The sequence below is a fragment of the Pongo pygmaeus genome, chromosome 4, assembly GCF_028885625.2.
Source record: "Pongo pygmaeus isolate AG05252 chromosome 4, NHGRI_mPonPyg2-v2.0_pri, whole genome shotgun sequence".
In the NCBI taxonomy this organism is placed as follows: domain Eukaryota; kingdom Metazoa; phylum Chordata; class Mammalia; order Primates; family Hominidae; genus Pongo; species Pongo pygmaeus.
Genome location: NC_072377.2, coordinates 101,009,861 through 101,027,837, shown reverse-complemented (window position 1 = coordinate 101,027,837; position 17,977 = coordinate 101,009,861). Strand labels below are relative to the sequence as shown.

The 17,977-nt window shown below is 40.9% G+C and overlaps 1 protein-coding gene and 1 long non-coding RNA gene across 2 annotated transcripts in view; one reads left to right on the top strand and one right to left on the bottom strand.

The window, feature by feature from the left end:
- The window catches only part of LIX1 (limb and CNS expressed 1), a 51,216-nt gene extending 42,933 nt beyond the window's left edge, over positions 1–8,283 (top strand). The window contains exons 5-6 of the mRNA XM_054487804.2: positions 2,989–3,066; positions 4,840–8,283. Coding sequence (XP_054343779.1) covers positions 2,989–3,066; positions 4,840–5,127 — 366 coding nt within the window. The 3' untranslated portion in view covers positions 5,128–8,283. The remainder of the gene's footprint in view (positions 1–2,988; positions 3,067–4,839) is intronic.
- The window catches only part of LOC134739600 (uncharacterized), a 40,869-nt gene that overhangs the window by 14,480 nt on the left and 8,412 nt on the right, over positions 1–17,977 (bottom strand). Inside the window, exons 2-5 of the long non-coding RNA XR_010126425.1 lie at positions 17,751–17,861; positions 11,151–11,207; positions 10,703–10,764; positions 905–941 (exon numbers count right to left, since the gene is read on the bottom strand). This is a non-coding gene — a long non-coding RNA (uncharacterized LOC134739600). The remainder of the gene's footprint in view (positions 1–904; positions 942–10,702; positions 10,765–11,150; positions 11,208–17,750; positions 17,862–17,977) is intronic.

Below are 17,977 nucleotides of genomic sequence, written 5' to 3'. Positions count from 1 at the left end.
TTGTGGGGGTCAAATGGAGGAGTGCAGTGATATTTATTTTCTTTTTTGAGATGGAGTTTCACTCACTTGCCGAGGCTGGAGTGTGGTGTCACGATCGCAGCTCACTGCACTCTCCGCCTCCCAGGTTCAAACAATTCTCCTGCCTCAGCCTCCCGAGTAGCTGGGATTACAGGTACCCACCACCACACCTGGCTAACTTTTTTATTTTTAGTAGAAACAGGTTTTCACCATTTTGCCCAGGCTGGTCTCCATCTCCTGACCTCAAGTGATCCACCTGCCCCAGCCTCCCAAGTGCTGGGATTATAGGCACAAACCACCACACCTGGCCAATATTTATTTTCTCTTTTCTAAAAATGGACATATACAATAGAATACAAAATTTGAGTGGAATTTTAAAAGACATAAAACCAAAAAATTTTTCTTATTTACAAATATTGGCCCTCCTGTTACATCATAGAGACTGGTTCCCAAATATTAAAAAAACCTTCCTATTCATTTTTATGGCTTCAAAGTATTCGGTGAGTTGGTTTGTTAGTATGGTAGGAAGGGCAACACAAATTTGCCCTTCTCAGCCACTGGGGCTACTTTGATGGAAAGCCTGAGACGAACAGCAGTGACAGCCAGATTGGACGAGATTTGGTTTCTAGAACAAAGCACTCCCACTTTTTCAAATTAGCATAGTGACATGATGAAGTGAAAATCTGAACAAGGACAGGAAGATGTGGAGGAGAGGGGCCAGGAGGGGGCAGCATCCCTGGGCACTGGACCCAGGACCCTGTGCAGACAGGGAGGTCTCCATTTGGGGCAGAAGGAGCAGCTCAGCTGGTATTCATGTGTGTTTTAATTAGCAGACACAAGTGGTTTTGCTTTTACTGAGGTGTCTGTGGGCTCTCAGAGTGCTTACTGTGCAGTGAACTTAGACAGAATGCCAAACTGGATCTCTGACAGAAAAGAAGAAAAACATTTCATTCTAACGGCAATTTTAGACATGAGAGAAGTGCTATTTGCTCTTCTAATAATCTGATAGCTTTAAAATTTACCAAATAATTTTAAGATGCCTAAAACCTGACTATGAGTCTCCTGATTTTCATAAGAGAACCTCTTCCCAAGTAAGCAGATGTAAAGACAGTTAATTAAAGTCAGCTTTTTGTTTTGTTTTAAGAGATAAAATATGTTGCCCAGGCTGGTCTCAAACTCTTGGGCTCAATCAATTCTCCTGCCATAGCCTCCCAAGTTGCTAGAACTATAGGCACACACCACCGTGCCCAGCTAAAAGCTTTTTTGAATGGGCAGTAGGACATCTGTCTATGTTAAGTTTTCATATTATTTTTTAAGACATGAAAGTTCTTTGATCGTATAATTTTTCAGTAATTTCAATAACCACAGGCTATTAATCCACAATAGATGTATCTCTGACAAAAAAAAAAACCTATAAATGAAATGCAAATAATTTCAGTGGAAAACTTCTAATTGTAACCGCATTAGGAAAATGAAAATCTTCAGTATACTTATACACCTTAGCTTGCCCTTGATATCACAAAAGGCAAGGAAATGATGGTGCTGATAGTCTGAATGCTGTGCTCAGCCCTGGCCCTTGGATTTGGAAACCATGGATGAGTTTTAATGTCAATACAACCTTATTGTCTATATTTCAAGGCATTTTTCTTGACTGAATTTATAAATTTAGGAGTATTGAACAGTTTCTGTAGTTTGTTCATTATATGTATTATATTGTCAAAAGGCAAAATTATAATAAATTTAGTTTAACGATCTAGCTGACTTTTACTTGCAATTTTAGAATTCGGTAATACCTCCTTCTGTAAAACAGAATGAGTGTTTCAATGAGCTGAGCAGAGGAAGTTGGCTTTAGGCAGAAAAGGGCTGAAGAAGGTAGAAACAGAGGACAAAAATGGATTGGTCATTTCATAGTTACTTCTCTTGTAAAGATTAAAGCAGAGGGGACTTCTTTATTATGCCGGCTAAAACTGCCTTGTTTGGGGATTTGGCTATTATCTCTCTCTTCGTCCTGATTTCTAGGAAGCTCAGATAAACAGCTTAGTTTCAGCATGGCAATCTAGAACTTCAGCATGAGTGACTCCATTTTGATTTGATCTATTAGGCCTAATGCAGTAGCTCCGTCCAAACTAATGGAGTCCTATAAATGCTATTTAACTATATTTGTATATTTATTTTTTGGCTTAAAATTTTTAGAGTTAAATGGTTTTCTTTAAGATATAACATAGTCACATAATTCAAAACTCAGTAAGTTTTGCAAAATAATGTCACAAGAAGGTCTCCCTCCTACTCCTGTCCCCCAGGCATTCCTCTGGCATTCCAGAGACAGCTAATGTTACCAGATCCTTTTGTATCTTACTAGAACTCTTCTAGGCATTTATAAGCAAACATGTATGTAGCGATCTTCTTAATCAAATAGTAGCACACATTACGCACTGTTGTGTACCTTGCTTTTATTTTAACACATCATAGAATTCTTTCTATTTAAACTTATGGAACGTTCTCATCCTTTCTTTATGATTGCAAAGTGTTCAGTAGTATGGATATATCATACTTTAGCCATTCCTCTAAAAGTGACCATTTAAGATGCTGTCAGTCTCGAGCAATTTTAAAAAATGATACAATGTAAAACCTTGCCTATACACTATTTCTCAGATGTCCTGGTATATTTAAATAACTTCTTGTGTGTAAAACTCTTCAATGTATTATTTTTAATGCTGAAAGACATTTGTCAAGTATTTAGTCATTTCATTACACAAGTAATGTAATGTAATGCTATGGATATAGCAAAGGAGGGAGAGAAGAATGTTCCAGAAGCCCTGGGACCTTGGGCTTGGGAAAGTCCCTAAGTGTTGGGACAATATCGTGTATTCTGTTTCCTGATATATTTGGGAATTAGAGTTATGCCCTGCTCAGCTCTCACCAATGCACATTTCTGCTTTGGGACCAATGATAGGTGTTTGGGTTTTGTAGGAGCTGATGACCATTTTCCAACTATTGCACTGGAATGGAAGCCTAAAAGCCCTTCGTGAAACAAAGTGTTCCCGACAGGTAAGATTTTCTAATCAAGTCTAAGTCCGTGTTATATGAACTCAGCAGGTGGCTCATCATCTTCCTGGGAGATTTCCTTTATTCGGATTTTTCCAAATATAAATTTGGTACCTTATTTATTAAGAGCAGAGGACACATGAAGAAATATATAGAACAGCCCCATTGAGTCAGGGACTGACCAAATATACACACTAAAAAGAATGTGGGCACAGGACTGATTTAGATACCTGTACTGAATGCAAACCGAAAGGATCATAAACGCAGACAGCTTCTAAAGAAAATCCTGGATCTACTCCACACACCTCCCCTGCCTCCTTGGAATGTGTGCCCTCTTGTACCTTCTGATGCGGAAACTTGAAAATGCACTGCTTCTGAAACCTGGTCACTGGAGAGTGGCCAAGTTGGTGGCAGGGGAAGAGTATTTCCCACTCCTGCCAAAAGTCCCCAATAAACAACAGAAACGATTATAAAGTCTGACAAGCCGGCATTTAATCACTCCCATTTTTTTGGTTTAGAAGTTTCTTCTTTATTTTTCGGAGACACGGTCTCACTATTTCTTTGTTATTTATGAGAAGCACCCTTCCCCCTTTTTTAATAGCTAATGTAAACCCCCTCCTGTGTATTTAATGGTTTTCACCTGTTGTTCTCCAAGATTTATCCTTCCTCTACCCACCCTTAGAATGTGAAAGATGGTAGTTTATTTCTGAGAATTTCCTAATAGGAATTTGTATGAGAAAGAAAGCTTCTAGGAGTCAGCGAGGTAAGGGTGGGGGTAAGGAGCTTTCCATGCACTGCAGCCCCCGAGTTTTTAGTTGTTCTTTGCTTAGAAAGTCTAGGTTTCGGTTGTCAAAGATGGAAAAGAAATGAGTAGCTGACAATGGCTTTGGTTTTTTTTTCCCTTTTCCTTTGATTTTACAAAAGGCCTTTGAAATATGCTGGTTGGGTTATAAACACTTTTCCATGATTGTTTTTAATTTGTTAAGGTCATAAATGCATACCATATGTTCTTGAAAATAAAAATAAGCAATGCATTCACTCCACATGATCAACTCTACATATGATGTTATTATGTATTGACAAATTTTTCACACAAGAATTGACAGGCAGTAACTAATTTTTAATTGTTTGTAAAAGTAAAAGACGATGTACCATGAAGGTATCATTATGATATCAATAATGGAGATGTCTACCTTCCATCATACATCTAAACTCCCTTCTGTATTTACTGTGAGACAGTTGGACCATCTCCCTTGTGCTAATACCACAGTTGATTCTCCTGGTTTCTAAATGATACTGTGAGATGCTCTTAACTAAGAGCTTCCTGCTTTCTTCAGTGGATTTAACCAAACCCCATTCTGCCCAAGACCCTCTGTAGTGCTACTTCCCTCTCTTTATCTTTCCAAAGGAAATAATGCTGGGCAACAGGGTTCAATGAATAAATGAGGTCATATTCATACCAATTGTTGTAGGAATGTATTTTCAGTGAATGGCTTGTATTTCTAGAGATGGCAGAGCTATGTTTGGTGAACATTATTGAGTCATTCCTGGTGGTGTGTTTTGACTCAGCCTGGAATGGTGTGCTTTGCTAGGCCAACTTAGCCCTTCATTTCCTTTATAGAAGTAAACCAGTGGGTTTTGGTTTCAGTTTTTGAACATGAGAGAGATGGGGTTGTCAATAAAACCCTAATGGATGTGGGAAGCGGGGGGAGGCATGTGGACGGGTGCCTTTGTTGCTCTTTATTGACACCCTGGACTTTGTTTCTTGGCCCCCAGGAAGTCATCTCCTACTATTCTCAGTATTCTCTAGATGAAAAGATGCGCAGCCACATGGCCCTGGACTGGATCATGAAGGAGCGGGAGTCACCAGGAATTGTCTCTCAAGAGCTACGAATGGCCCTGAGGCAGTTGGAGGAAGCCAGGAAAGCAGGACAAGAACTACGGTTTTACAAAGAAAAGAAAGAAATCTTGAGCTTAGCCCTGACTCAGATCTGCAGTGACCCTGACACTTCCTCACCCAGTGATGATCAGCTGAGCCTTACGGCCCTATGTGGCTATCACTAGCAAGGCCAAGCCCCGGGTACCCTCAGTGATGGCAGAGGCCAAACTCTAACATTAGGAATCTCGGTGCAGAGGTCCTCAGAGGCTCTAGCATCTCTAGTACTACCTGAAGGCTCTCCTAACCCTCTCCACACATTCCATTTACAGAGTATGAGAGTTGTAGGACCCTTACAAGACCCAACGAGCCACTCAATGCATTTTTTCCATCACATTCTCAATAGTTCCAGCTCAGGATGAAAGGATAGACACAAAATTGTTTGAAAAACATTTTCCAGGCCTGGCTCCAACCTAAAGCCTGACTGACATGTGCCTTGCTAGATCGTATATGTTGTTTCAAGAATAGTCCAATATAGCCTTCCCCAAAAGAACAGCAGCCAGAACTAGGTGAAGTAGCATGATAGCAGTTTTTAAAAATACTTAGGATTAAATAAATAATATGGATTGTTTTTAAAAAATATCCAAGGATCAGAGTCTCTTTCTAAGCTTTGTAAGCTAAGCAATAGTTTATGTCCTACTAGATACACTGCAAACTACAGTGGGTATTTTATCTGGACATCCTACCATCAAAGATCTTGAAATAGTAATAGTATGAAAATACTAGATAAAATTAATGTTTAAAATGTTTTTGTAACAATAATTTTTTAAAACCCACGCTCTTCCATATACGGGGATAAATATCACCTAGAAAAATAGCCTCACTCTTATTCCTCAAGAATTAATATCTTATTTTTATGAGTCTTGCAATCAATTTTGTTCATTTTTAATTTGCAAATAGATAACCTGAACTAATTTGTTCTTATTTTTTGCCACTGCAAACATATATCTACAGAGAGAAAAATTAATGGCATTTTAAAGGTTAAAACATTTTGAAAAATTATTAGCATGTAACAAAGAATGCTTGCATTTGATTAGTTTCACCAGCATTTGAGAGAAAGACTCTTTAGCTCTGTTTGTTGTTCAAGAACATAAGCAACCAGTAGCTCAAATGTAGTATCATTATTAAGTTTAAGTCACTGGAATCTTCTTTAAAGGAGGGATAAGACATTGCCATCTCTATTTGACTCATCTATATGGGTCAGTCAACTGATTAGAAAATCAAAAAACAATAAACACTTTTTTTTTTTTAGTAGAGATGGGATTTCATCATGTTGTCCAGGCTGGTCTTGAACTCTTGGGCTCAAGCCATCTGCCTGCCTCCGCCTCCCAAAGTGCTGAGATTACAGATGTGAGCCACCATGCCTGACCTAAACTAATTTTTAGATAATTCCTGGTCACTCAAATTTAAGAATGTCAGCAATGTCAATTTTAAATGCTCATAGGTATTTCCATATCTATAACATGAAAATGATTATTCTGCATTTTATTCAGTAGTCCAAATTAAAGAAAATGTTTTTCTCAATTTAAAATAATTTCTTTTTCTTTTGTTTATGCAAGTGCATACATGCTTCACTGAAAGCAAAACCATTATAATTACATTAAAGTTTATAAAATATGATATTTTAACCTCATATCCAATAAGTATGTACAAAGTAACCATCACTCCTTAAATCCACATGAAAACTACTGTAACTGATCATGTATTTTGGAATTAGACTTGATACTAAAAGATTATCATGTATCACATATCTCACACCAGGGGAACAATTAGCTACATAATTGTCATACTTTAATATCTTTTAAAGGTAATAGAAATTTTCAACATATTTTATTTTAAAATATTATTTCAACAAAACTTACATTCCTCTCCACAATGAGGCTAAATGTCACCTAGGAAAGAACTTTATTTCCTTATATTTCTGAAAAGAAATCAGGATTAACATTTTTATGTTGAATAAATTTTAAAATTTAGGAAATGTTCTATTTAAAGTTAATTTCTTTCATAAAGCCATTACTCTTTACATTGTCATTTCCAAAAAGCCACAATTTCCCATGTTGGATGTGATTAAAGTTAGGCACACCTTTACTGCATTAGCAGCCTTTGACAATGACTTCCTCAAACTGACACCATCTTAATTAGATGCAGGGACAGGGATCAGATGGGACAATATCAAATTTACTTTGTGCCCTACAAATTGAATACTACACCCATTCTGTAAATTGAATATAGAGGTTCTCCCTTGGCCACTGTCAGTTTTTCCTGACTGGCCAAAACTGCCCATTCTTCCTGGAATGGTATGAAAGCTTCAGCAAAATAAATAAAAGTCAGAATCTTTGCTGGTCCCTTTAATGCTCATTTGATAGTAAATCAATTTCAGCTGAGACATAAGGGCTGTCAGTATATCATATAAACATCTTTATAGCCTAGAAAAAAGAGGGTTGAAGAGCAAAGCAGATTTTTTTTTCCTTTTCTATATCTTGTTCTGAACAACACACTGTGATAAAGGGGACTAGTGTGGAAGATTCCCTATTTAAACACATGAAGCTCTGGTCCTAGCCTTTTTTGGTTATAAACCCTTTGAGAATCTGATAAAAGCTATGGATCATCTCCTAGGAAAATAGAACAAAACATATATATTCACATTACACAGTTCCAGAGTATATGGACCCCCCAAAGTCCAGAGATTGCCCTAGTGGATCCTTAGATTCTTGTTTAGAACTGTTGATTTTGAACACAACATACACTGTCAAACTTTACATCAGGGATCCAACATAACTCAGACATAGCCCAGGTAGCCTGTTTCTAACACGACTGTCATAATCTTGAAATCCAGAATTGCACTGTATTTGACATGAGATAGTTTAATTTCCACAAAATCCAAATTTACCATATTATTGTTTTTAAAAAAGCAGTTTAGAGCAAACTGTCACTAAACTTGGATGAATGGGTCAGAAAGTACAGATTTAATAAAGTCGTACCTCTAATGTTCAGAATTTGGTTGTCTATTTGTTCAAAAGCTATAGCTCACTCCTATTTTTGCTATTAAATTTATTTACCTATTTCTGGAAAAGGAAAAGAATTAAACCATAGATATTCCTGAAATGCTGTACCTATATCAACTATGAATCTGATCAGTTAAGTCTCAGGAAAAACAGGATGAAAAGCATAAAGGTTTAACACTTTTCTGTTTCTTTAGAGAAAGTTTTCAAAGCCAGAGGCATTGTTGCAGTTGATTTTATCTCTAGCCGAGATGCTTTAGAGAATTCTGAGTTTTATCATGCCACGCCTTTCTTTTTATCCAAAGGACAAAAGAAGCTGGACTAAGAATATTTTTATGCTGTATTCGAAGGTAAACATTAAAGATGTTATCTCTTATATATTGTTGATTTTTTTGTTTTGCCTTACAGAAATGCAAATATCAAGATTTATTCTACACCGTCCATCCTTAAAGGCTAACATTAAGATTGTTTTTAGCCAAGGCTCTAGGAAAATGAAAATCTTTCTCCTTATAACAGTGGTTCTCAATTTTGGCTGCACATTAGAAATACCCAAGGAACTTTAAACAACCCTAAATGTCCAGACTGTACCCAAACCAATGAAATCAGACTCTGGGAGTGGAGCGCAGGCATCAGTATTTTCTAAAGCTCCCCAGGCAGTTCTAGCACGCAGAAGGGTGATAACTACCGCTCTCTCCAGAAGTACTGGCTCAGAGGTCTATGCCTAACTAGTGGGAACTATTACTCCACTTGACCTTGGCCTCAAACTCAAATGTGGAGCTCTTCTGAGCTGCATAGGAGCACATTTTTTTGCTTGGATAAGAGGTCTCTCCTGAAACCCAGGACTAAACCAGGGCAAGTACACACACATGTGCATACATGTACAAACACCCCTCATCTGAGCAGGAGAGCCAGATTCTGCCCCAGGGTCCAAGCTCTCTTTCTCAAATATAATAGATAACTATCTGCACAAGAATCATATAGGTTACTTGTTTAAAAATACAACTTCTAGGCTGCACCTTAGACCTTGCAACCAAATTCCAGGAGAGGGTCTGGATTATGTACCACTTCACCAGGTGTTTCTGATCACACTTCAGCTTGAGATCTTCTGGGATAAAGCTACCTAACACATCCTTTACTGGGCAGCAGAGCCCTGGCTTCTACAGAGAGAGCACAGAAAGGAATAAAGGGGTGTGTGAAAGGTTGCCTCTCCACCCCTCCTGGAAGCTAGAGAGAAGAAGGGGCAAAAAGATGTGTTGCATTTACCTCCCAAATGAGCAACATGCACTCTTTGATCACTTTGGCCCCAACATTTGGTATTACTTTTAATCCCTTTCCTAGAAACCATAAAAATATCTATCAGCTCGTGGTTAAAGTCACTTCTTAAAATCTAACTAAGTCCCGGTAACACTTTCCTCCTTGGAGCAAGGTAGGTGGTGAAAAAGGCAAGCAGAAGCTTCTTTTGAGAGCTATTGATTCTCTAGTGTTGTTGGTTCCCAAGCAAAAGTCCCAGATTGCCACCTATTTATAGGCACTTCCCAATTCTAGCCCCAACTGGGCTCCACAAGTCCATTTGTAAGTCAGTTAGTCCAACAGTGAGGATAATACATTTTTCTATAGGATCAAGGTCATAAATGGTGGTAAGTTTCCCAGACCAGCCTATACAGGCCATAAGGTGCCTAAAACATTGACTATGGGACATAATGCAGCTCTGGGTTGTGAGTGGGCAGAGGAAGGTAGCACAAGGAGCAGCTGTGAGTCTAGGGCATTATATGGAAACACCTCCCTGGAGCATAATTCTCAGTTTCAGACTGGTTCTCCAGACACTCCCTTTATTTTCTCTTTGTCCCCTCATAGATTCGCTTGCCAATGCCCCACCCACTCCCATGACCTATTGCCTTTTCTGATCATGGCTTCTTCTACTTTTGACTTGCTAAGGAAGAGATGATTTTTTTTTTCCTGTGTTTCCTACAAAACTTTTGAAACTGTCTGAGTTAGTACCACTAGAAACAGGAACATTCGGGTGACCCGAAAATGGCAGCCACTAAGCCTCTTCTCAGAGCCTATTTTCACCAGGGCCTGCGGGGAAAGACAGGAGCACACAAGGCAAAACTGTGTGGGACGGGCCGGCCAAGGAGCCTGACCCAGTCACCCAGACCTCTAAGGTTCCTGCTTCTCTGTTGTTGGCTTCACGTGATGTTGCCCCATCCTGATCATAGCTAGCTACCCCATAGGCCAGCCAGTGATTCTGGGTAATCTGGCTCAAAACCACAAACTGGACCAATCAGTCTGTCCTCTCAGGGATGTGAACTAAAAAACACAGAAGGAATTGGCCAGTTGGAGTTGGGAGCTGAAGTGGGAACAGTCTGTCCATCCGAGAGCTGTGGTCTCTGCAGGTGGAAGGGATGAAGAAGCAGGAACCATGAGTCAGCAAGGGAAGCTGATCAGTAGAAGGGGGAGAAGTTGCTTGGTGTAGAGAGCAGATGCAGAGAGAGGCAGAGACAGGAGATGATGAGGCCCAGGAGGGCATGATGATGATGAGGAATAGCTGGCCTATGTGCCCTGCAACAACCTTTCCTTGGTTGCATGGATCACATACCTCGCAACCAAAGAAATCTCACTGTATTAGCCCATTTTCATGCTGCTGATAAAGACATACCTGAAACTGGGCAATTTACAAAAGAAAGAGGTTTAATGGACTTACCGTTCCATGTGGCTGGGGAGGCCTCACAATCATGGTGGAAGGCAAGGAGGAACAAGTCACATCTTACATAGATGGCAGCAGGAAAAGAGAAAGAGCTTGTGCAGAGAAACTTCCATTTTTAAAACCATCAGCTCTGGGGATACTTATTCACTATCACAAGAACAGCAGGGGAAAGACCCGCCCCCATGATTCAATTATCTCCCACAGGGTCCCTCCCACAACACATGGGAATTATGGGAGCTACAAGATGAGAATTGGGTGGGGACACAGAGCCAAACCATATCATCTACCTTACTCATTTCAGAGCAAAGCCCCATTTTATTATTCCAGTCTTTTCAACCTAAGAAAAGACCAAAAAAGCTGACACAAGGAGGACCTTCTTCAAGTGACAGAAATGCTGCTGAGAAAACTAGAGTTAGGACTGGTGCAGGGTTAACTTTCTCCTCACCCACTGCCCCTTCACTCCAATGTTAGGTGTCACGCTGGTCAGGAGTTCTCCCCAGCTCTGAAATAAACACATGTATTATGTGCTAACCATACTGTCCTTGCTCCATACGTAGAAATTCCTGTTTTCTCACGTTCCACAGGAGATCTGACTACAGGGGGAAAACAACTCTATTTTTACAGAGATAGAATTCATAGCCTCTACTATTTGTTGTCTTCTTCAAAAATTAATCACCTTGGGAAATAAATAACATGTTCTGACCACATTCAAGAGTGCTGTCTTTGCCAAAGACATTCCTGTCACTAACTCCTCCTTGAGAATGGTCCCCTGAGTCTGCGTGAGCAAAGGAAGAAAAGCAGTCTCTTCTAGGCTGAAAGACCTCAGCATCCTGAATGGACTAGTTCATCTCAGCATCTCGACTATTAGGCCCAGCACTTAGCAGGTACTCAGTGTTGAGTAGGAATTTGTCATAAATGTCTTGATACCTTCCTTCTTCTCTTCTTGAGGAAGAACCTTACCTGGCTCTATTCTGCTGGTTTAGTCAGGACTCAGTTGGTTGCAAGATTGAAGCCCAAATCAACCTGCTAGGCAAATAGGGAGGTTACTGGCTCATGATACAAAAGAGTCCCAGCAGAGTTTCTGCTCCAAGTATATCTGAATCAAGGCACAGAAATCAAGACTTAGTCTCATTATGTGGATATACACACATATGCACATCCATGGGTCTCATCGCTCAGGTCTTAAATTTGCTTCCTTTTATGTTAGCTCCATTTTTAAACAGGCTCTGTCTTTGTAGCAGCAAGTGGAAGCCAGTAGCTTCATGCTTATATCATAGCAGAATGAGAAATTCTCCTCCCAACAGTTAAAATCCAAGTACCAGAACTGAATGCCAGCATGCCATTTCAGTCATGTGTCCATCCCTGAATCAATGACTATGGCCAGACTCATCACATGTCTGTGCTCTGGAACTAGTGGTCAAGTCAGCCTACCTGAACAACTTAGACCTGGCTGAGGAGTAGTCATTCAAGAAAGACATGGGTTCAATTGCCAGGGGAAAATGTGGCCATTTCCCAAGAGATATTAAAAGGTATTTTCTCCTCGAGAGCCTTCAAAGACAGAATGAACGACAGAAGAAATACAGCCTCTCCAACCACAAGTTGGCACAGAGGCTTCTGGGCAGATAAAAACAACAGATGTATACTATGAATACAATGTACCATTTCCAACCATCTAATCCATCCTCAAAGGACACACTTTGTCACCACTAACAGTGTTCAAAAGCACTTTCTGTTCAGAGGGCATCCAAAAATGCTTCCAGACCAATCACACACTGGAATAAGCATACGGGTTCCCTGAGGACTCTCCTGAAGGGGACAGTGCTTATTTGTATGTAAGAGTTTTGTTGTGCAGAGAAACCTAATCACTTGCATTACTCTGCAGTCACACTTCACATAGCTTCAGTGCTGATGAACTGTTGTTATGCAAGTGAGTCAGGAAATTTCCTCTGGTCTATTTCTAGCGGGCCCTGGCTTCCATTATCAGTGGCTGTTAATACCTTAATAGGAAAGAAAACAGTTGATCCCAGCAAGTAAATACAGTTGTAGTGAAACTGGGCAGTTCAACAGCCTGGATAGTTTGTTTATCCCCTCTTCGTACTAAGCCAGTTGCAAACCTTAACTATGACTCTACTCTGACCCATGAGTCCTGACTCAGGCAGTCATAAAATGATTTGGGGAACGATTTATTCTGAGGCAATCCACTGTGTATCTCTCAGATATTTCCATATTTTCCTGTAGTGATTTTATAGATGATGTCTAAAAGTTAATAGGGAGTACTTGGCACAATCATGTTTTCACATGGAAATTTTGAAAACACAAGTGACTCTATGAGGTTCCAGATTGCTAGGTAAGTTAAAAAGTCATCCTGACACTATAATTAACTGAAACTAAAAAGGGGGAGATACTTTACCTTTTCAGTTAATCTTTTCTCTCAAATGACCTGGGAATTTTATTCATTTGCTTATTTATTTATTGTGGCTATTTGGATTAAAACAATTTTTTTGGTCACAAAGCCACCAAAGCAAACAAATAAAAAAATAGGGGAAGCAATTTTAATTCTCTTAAAAGCCAAAACACATTTGCTTCTGATGCCTCACATAAACATATTTGTTAAAGAGTAGGTTTAGTAAAATAGAGAATTTAAATTAAGACAACTTTCCTTCATCCTGCCTTTTATCTAGAGCATTCTTATTGGCAACATGTTTTGCAACCTTTTTCTTTTTTTTCAGACATCCAAGGACAGTGTCTCCTTGTCCCGCTCACCAATTGTCTATGAAAAGCCAAAAGGGGTTGGCTCTCACTCCACTGAAAAGAGGCTTCGACAGGCTGCATCTCACCACATGGGCAGCTTCATCCCAGGCATTGCGGGTGTCACACACATTGACAGTAGGATTCACAGGATCTAAAATAAATGGCCTAAAAAGCAAGAAAATTAAAAACCAAAACTGTCAATTTCTAAAATCTCTCTATGTGTGTGTATATATATAAATATATAATATGTATAATATGTAATATATATTATATATTATAGTTTTGGCTGCATCCCTACCCAAAATCATCATGAATTGTAATAATCCCCACATATCAAGGGCAGGACCAGGTGGAGATAATTGAATCATGGGTGCACTTTCCCCTATACCATTCTCATGATAGTGAGTTCTCATGAGATCTGATGGTTTTATAAGGTGCTTCCCACTTTGCTCAGCTCTCACTTCTCCTTCCTGCCTCCATGTCAAGGACATGTTTGCTTCCCCTTCCGCCATGATTGCAAGTTTCCTGTGACCTCCTCAGCCCTGCGGAACTGTGAGGCAATGAAACCTCTTTCCTTTATAAATTACCCAGTTTTGGGTAGTTCTTTATAGCAGTGTGAATGGACTAATACAATATATATGTATGAGTATGTATGTAGTTATGAGAGGTGACAGCGTGCTGGCAGCCCTTGCTCGCTCTCAGCGCCTCCTCCACCACGTTGCCCACTCTGGCCACACTTGAGGAGCCCTTCAGCCCCCCGCTGCACTGCGGGAGCCCCTGTCTGAGCTGGCCGAGGCTGGAGCCGGCTCCCTCTGCTTGCCGGGAGGTGTGGAGGGAGAGGTGTGGAGGGAGAGGCGTGGACGGGAACTGGGGCTGCAGGGTGGCGGCGCTCACGGGACAGCGCGAGTTCCAAGTGGGCACGGGCGCCGCGGGCCGCACACTTGGATCCCCAGCCGGCCAGCGCCACCAGCCCCAGGCAGTGAGGGGCTTAGCACCCGGGCCAGCAGCTACAGAGAGTGTGCCAGGTCCCCCAGCACTGCCATCCTGCCTGCACCGCACTTGAATTCTCGCGGGGCCTCAGCCGCCTCCCCACGGGGCAGGGCTCGGGACCTGCAGCCTGCCATGCCTGAGCACCGGGCGGTGAGCCCCGGCTGCGGGCTGGAGCCTCCCTGACAGGCGCCGCCCCCTGCTCCAAGGCCCGGTCCCATTGACCGCCCAAGAGCTGAGGAGTGCAGGTGGGCGGTGCTGGACTGCCACGTGACAGCACTGGCGAGGAACTCCACCCTTGGCCCCGGTGCCACCTACACTAGGCAAAGCCAGCTGGGCTCCTGAGTGGGGTGGGGACTTGGAGAACTTTTATGTCTAGCTGGAGGATTGTATATGCACCAATCAGCACTCTGTGCCTAGCTCAAGGTTTGTAAACACACCAATCAGCATTCTGTGTCTAGCTCAAGGTTTGTAAATGCACCAATCAGTGCTCTGTGTCTAGCTAATCTAATGGGAACTTGGAGTACCTTTATGTCTAGCTGGAGGATTGTGGATACACCAATCAGCACTCTGTGTCTAGCTCAAGGTTTGTAAATGGACCAATCAGTGCTCTGTGTCTAGTTAATCTAGTGGGGGCTTGGAGAACTTTTATGTCTAGCTAGATGATTGTAAATGCACCAATCAGCACTCTGTGTCTAGCTCAGGGATTGTAAACGCACCAATCAGCACTCTGTGTCTAGCTCAGGGATTGTAAACGCACCAATTGGCACCCTGTCAAAATGGACCAATCAGCTCTCTGTAAAATGGACCAATCAGCAGAATGTGAGCGGGGCCAGATAAGGGAATAAAGGCAGGCTGCCCAGGCAACCTGCTCGGGTCCCCTTTCACACTGTGGAAGCATTGTTCCTTCGATCTTTGCAACAAATCTTGCTGCTGCTCACTCTTTGGGTCTGCACTGCCTTTATGAGCTGTAACACTCACCATGAAGGTCTGCAGCTTCACTTCTGAAGCCAGCGAGACCACAAACCCACCAGAAGGAAGAAACTCCAAAAACGTCCAAACGTCAGAAGGAACAAACTCCGGACACACCATCTTTAAGAACTGTAACACTCACGGTTCTGGCTTCATTCTTGAAGTCAGTGAGACGAAGAACCCACCAATTCTGGACACAGTTACACGGTTAGAAGAGAACACCAGGGCTCAAACAAGGAACTTAGTTAAGGAAATGAGTCTCTGGGAAGAAGAGAGGAAGTCCATGGAGGGCTAATCATACCTGTCATGAAACAGAAGCTCCTGATTCTGCCCCTCTAACTCTCCTCATTTTTCCTTTTAACCTGAGCCATTTCTTTCCTAGATTCAACCTTCAATTTCCTTCTGATGTTGTTGTCTATTTACACATTCTATTCATTCTATTCAAATTACTCTTAATTCACATTTGAGAACTAGAGCTTTGGGGAAGTAATCAAAGGAAATTGATTTTATGGTAATTAAGGTCTCCTCATTTACATGTACTCCCAATAAAGCTGTGCTTTGTTGCAGTCTCTTTCTTGGTAGCAGAGATGTATCTTATATCCAAAGAACACAAAAAAAATAGATGGTTACTTTGTGTTTCTGGCTAACCTTTACAAAAATGAGGAATTTGGAATGATAGTGTCTGTGCCAGTGTCGATTTCTGCCTATTGAACCGAAAGTTTGAGGACTGCTCTCATTCCCTGCCCCGGGCTGAAGAACAGGGGCTCTGATTCCAGTCCCCAGATGTAATTGTAAGGAGCTCCCTCATGTAACAGGAGGGGATTCTCCACAACCTAGGCACAGAATGAAGGGTTAGTACCTGGTTCAATTAACCCAGAGAAAAATTCAAGCTCAACAGGCATTCTACAGAAGAAATTCCAGTTTTCAATCCCAGAACTTACCGAACCATGGTAAGATTTTTACCAATCAGATTGAAAACTATAATTAGAATATCCATCATTGCACGCCTGTAATCCCAGCACTCTGGGAGGCTGAGGTGGGCGGATCACGAGGTCAGGAGATGGAGACCATCCTGGCTAACACGGTGAAAACCCTGTCTCTACTAAAAATACAGAAAATTAGCCGGGCGCGGTGGTGGGCGCCTGTAGTCTGAGCTACTCGGGAGGCTGAGGCAGGAGAATGGCATGAACCAAGGAGGCGGAACTTGCAGTGAGCCGAGATCACACCACTGCACTCCAGCCTGGGTGACAGAGCGAGACTCTGTCTCAAAAAAAAAAAAAGAATATCTATCATTGGTGAGTCTGTGAGGAAATGGATCCTCTAACACTGTTGTTGAGAGTCTTTTTTGAGTCTTTTTTGGAGCCAACTCTATTAAAATTGGATATGTTCTGTCCCTTCGGCCCAGCATTTTTCACCTCTATGAATTCATCCTGGAAAACCACTGCTGTAAGTCCTCAAGATATGTCAAAAGAATGTTTTTGTTTAATTGTTCATATTAATAAGCATTGGTATGTTCCTCATTAGGAAACTAGTTCTTTTTCTAGCACTAGTACATTTCTTCCTGTGCTCTCCAATACAGTAGCTACTAACCACTTGAAATGAGGCTAGTCTGAATTGAGTACACAGTGGATTTTGAAGATATGAAACAAAAGGTAAAAATATTTCATTAACTTTTATGTTGATTGAATGTAGCAGTAATAATATTCTGGGTATACTGGCCTAAATATATTACTAAAATTAATTTCACCTTTTTAACCTTTTTAATGTAGCTATTAGAATACCTAAAATTGCATATGTGACTTGCATTTGAACCTTGGACTATATTTCTCTTAGATAGCACTGATCTGTACTATGCAGTCACAAAAAGAAACTAGATCTCTATATATAGATACAAAAATAAAATATCCACTATAGATTAATTGAAAAACAATTTTAAAAGAAATACATGAAGTACAAATCCAGGTTTTTTTTGTTTTTTAAAAAATTAGGCATACAAAAAATAAATTTGTAGGAATACACTCGAAACATTATTGAGAAGGTGGGGATTAGGAGTCAAGAAGGAAGCTTTTTCTACACTCAGTAGATTTTTTTTTTAAGAGCGAAAGATAGAGATACATTTGCAGAAATTTCTGTCTACTCAAAACAATTCATAGTCCCTATTCTTTCAATGTTGCACTTTTCCTTGTGGTCTCTATGTTGCAGAGAGGGTTGTTTCTCAGAGATGTTTGCTTAATACAAATAACCTTCCCCTCTGTATCCCAGAAGGGAAATAAGGACTAACTAGTCCCCAGAGAACAAGCAGGCAGTCTTCAGAGAGGGATTCCCAGTAACTTACAAGAAATGACAGAGTCATTCTGTCAGGAGTCAGCGACTCTCCCTGCCCATCGAGTCAGCAGTAATCAGGTATAATCAGGTGAAGAGGAGAGGTAGTAACCAGTTGGACAACCTAGGCATAGGAAAGTGTGAAAATGAAAGAGATTTCCCACCAGAGGATCCACAGAAAGGTTGTACCAGTCAAATGCAGTCTTGTGCTTCTCTTTTGAGATGAGGGTACCGTACATG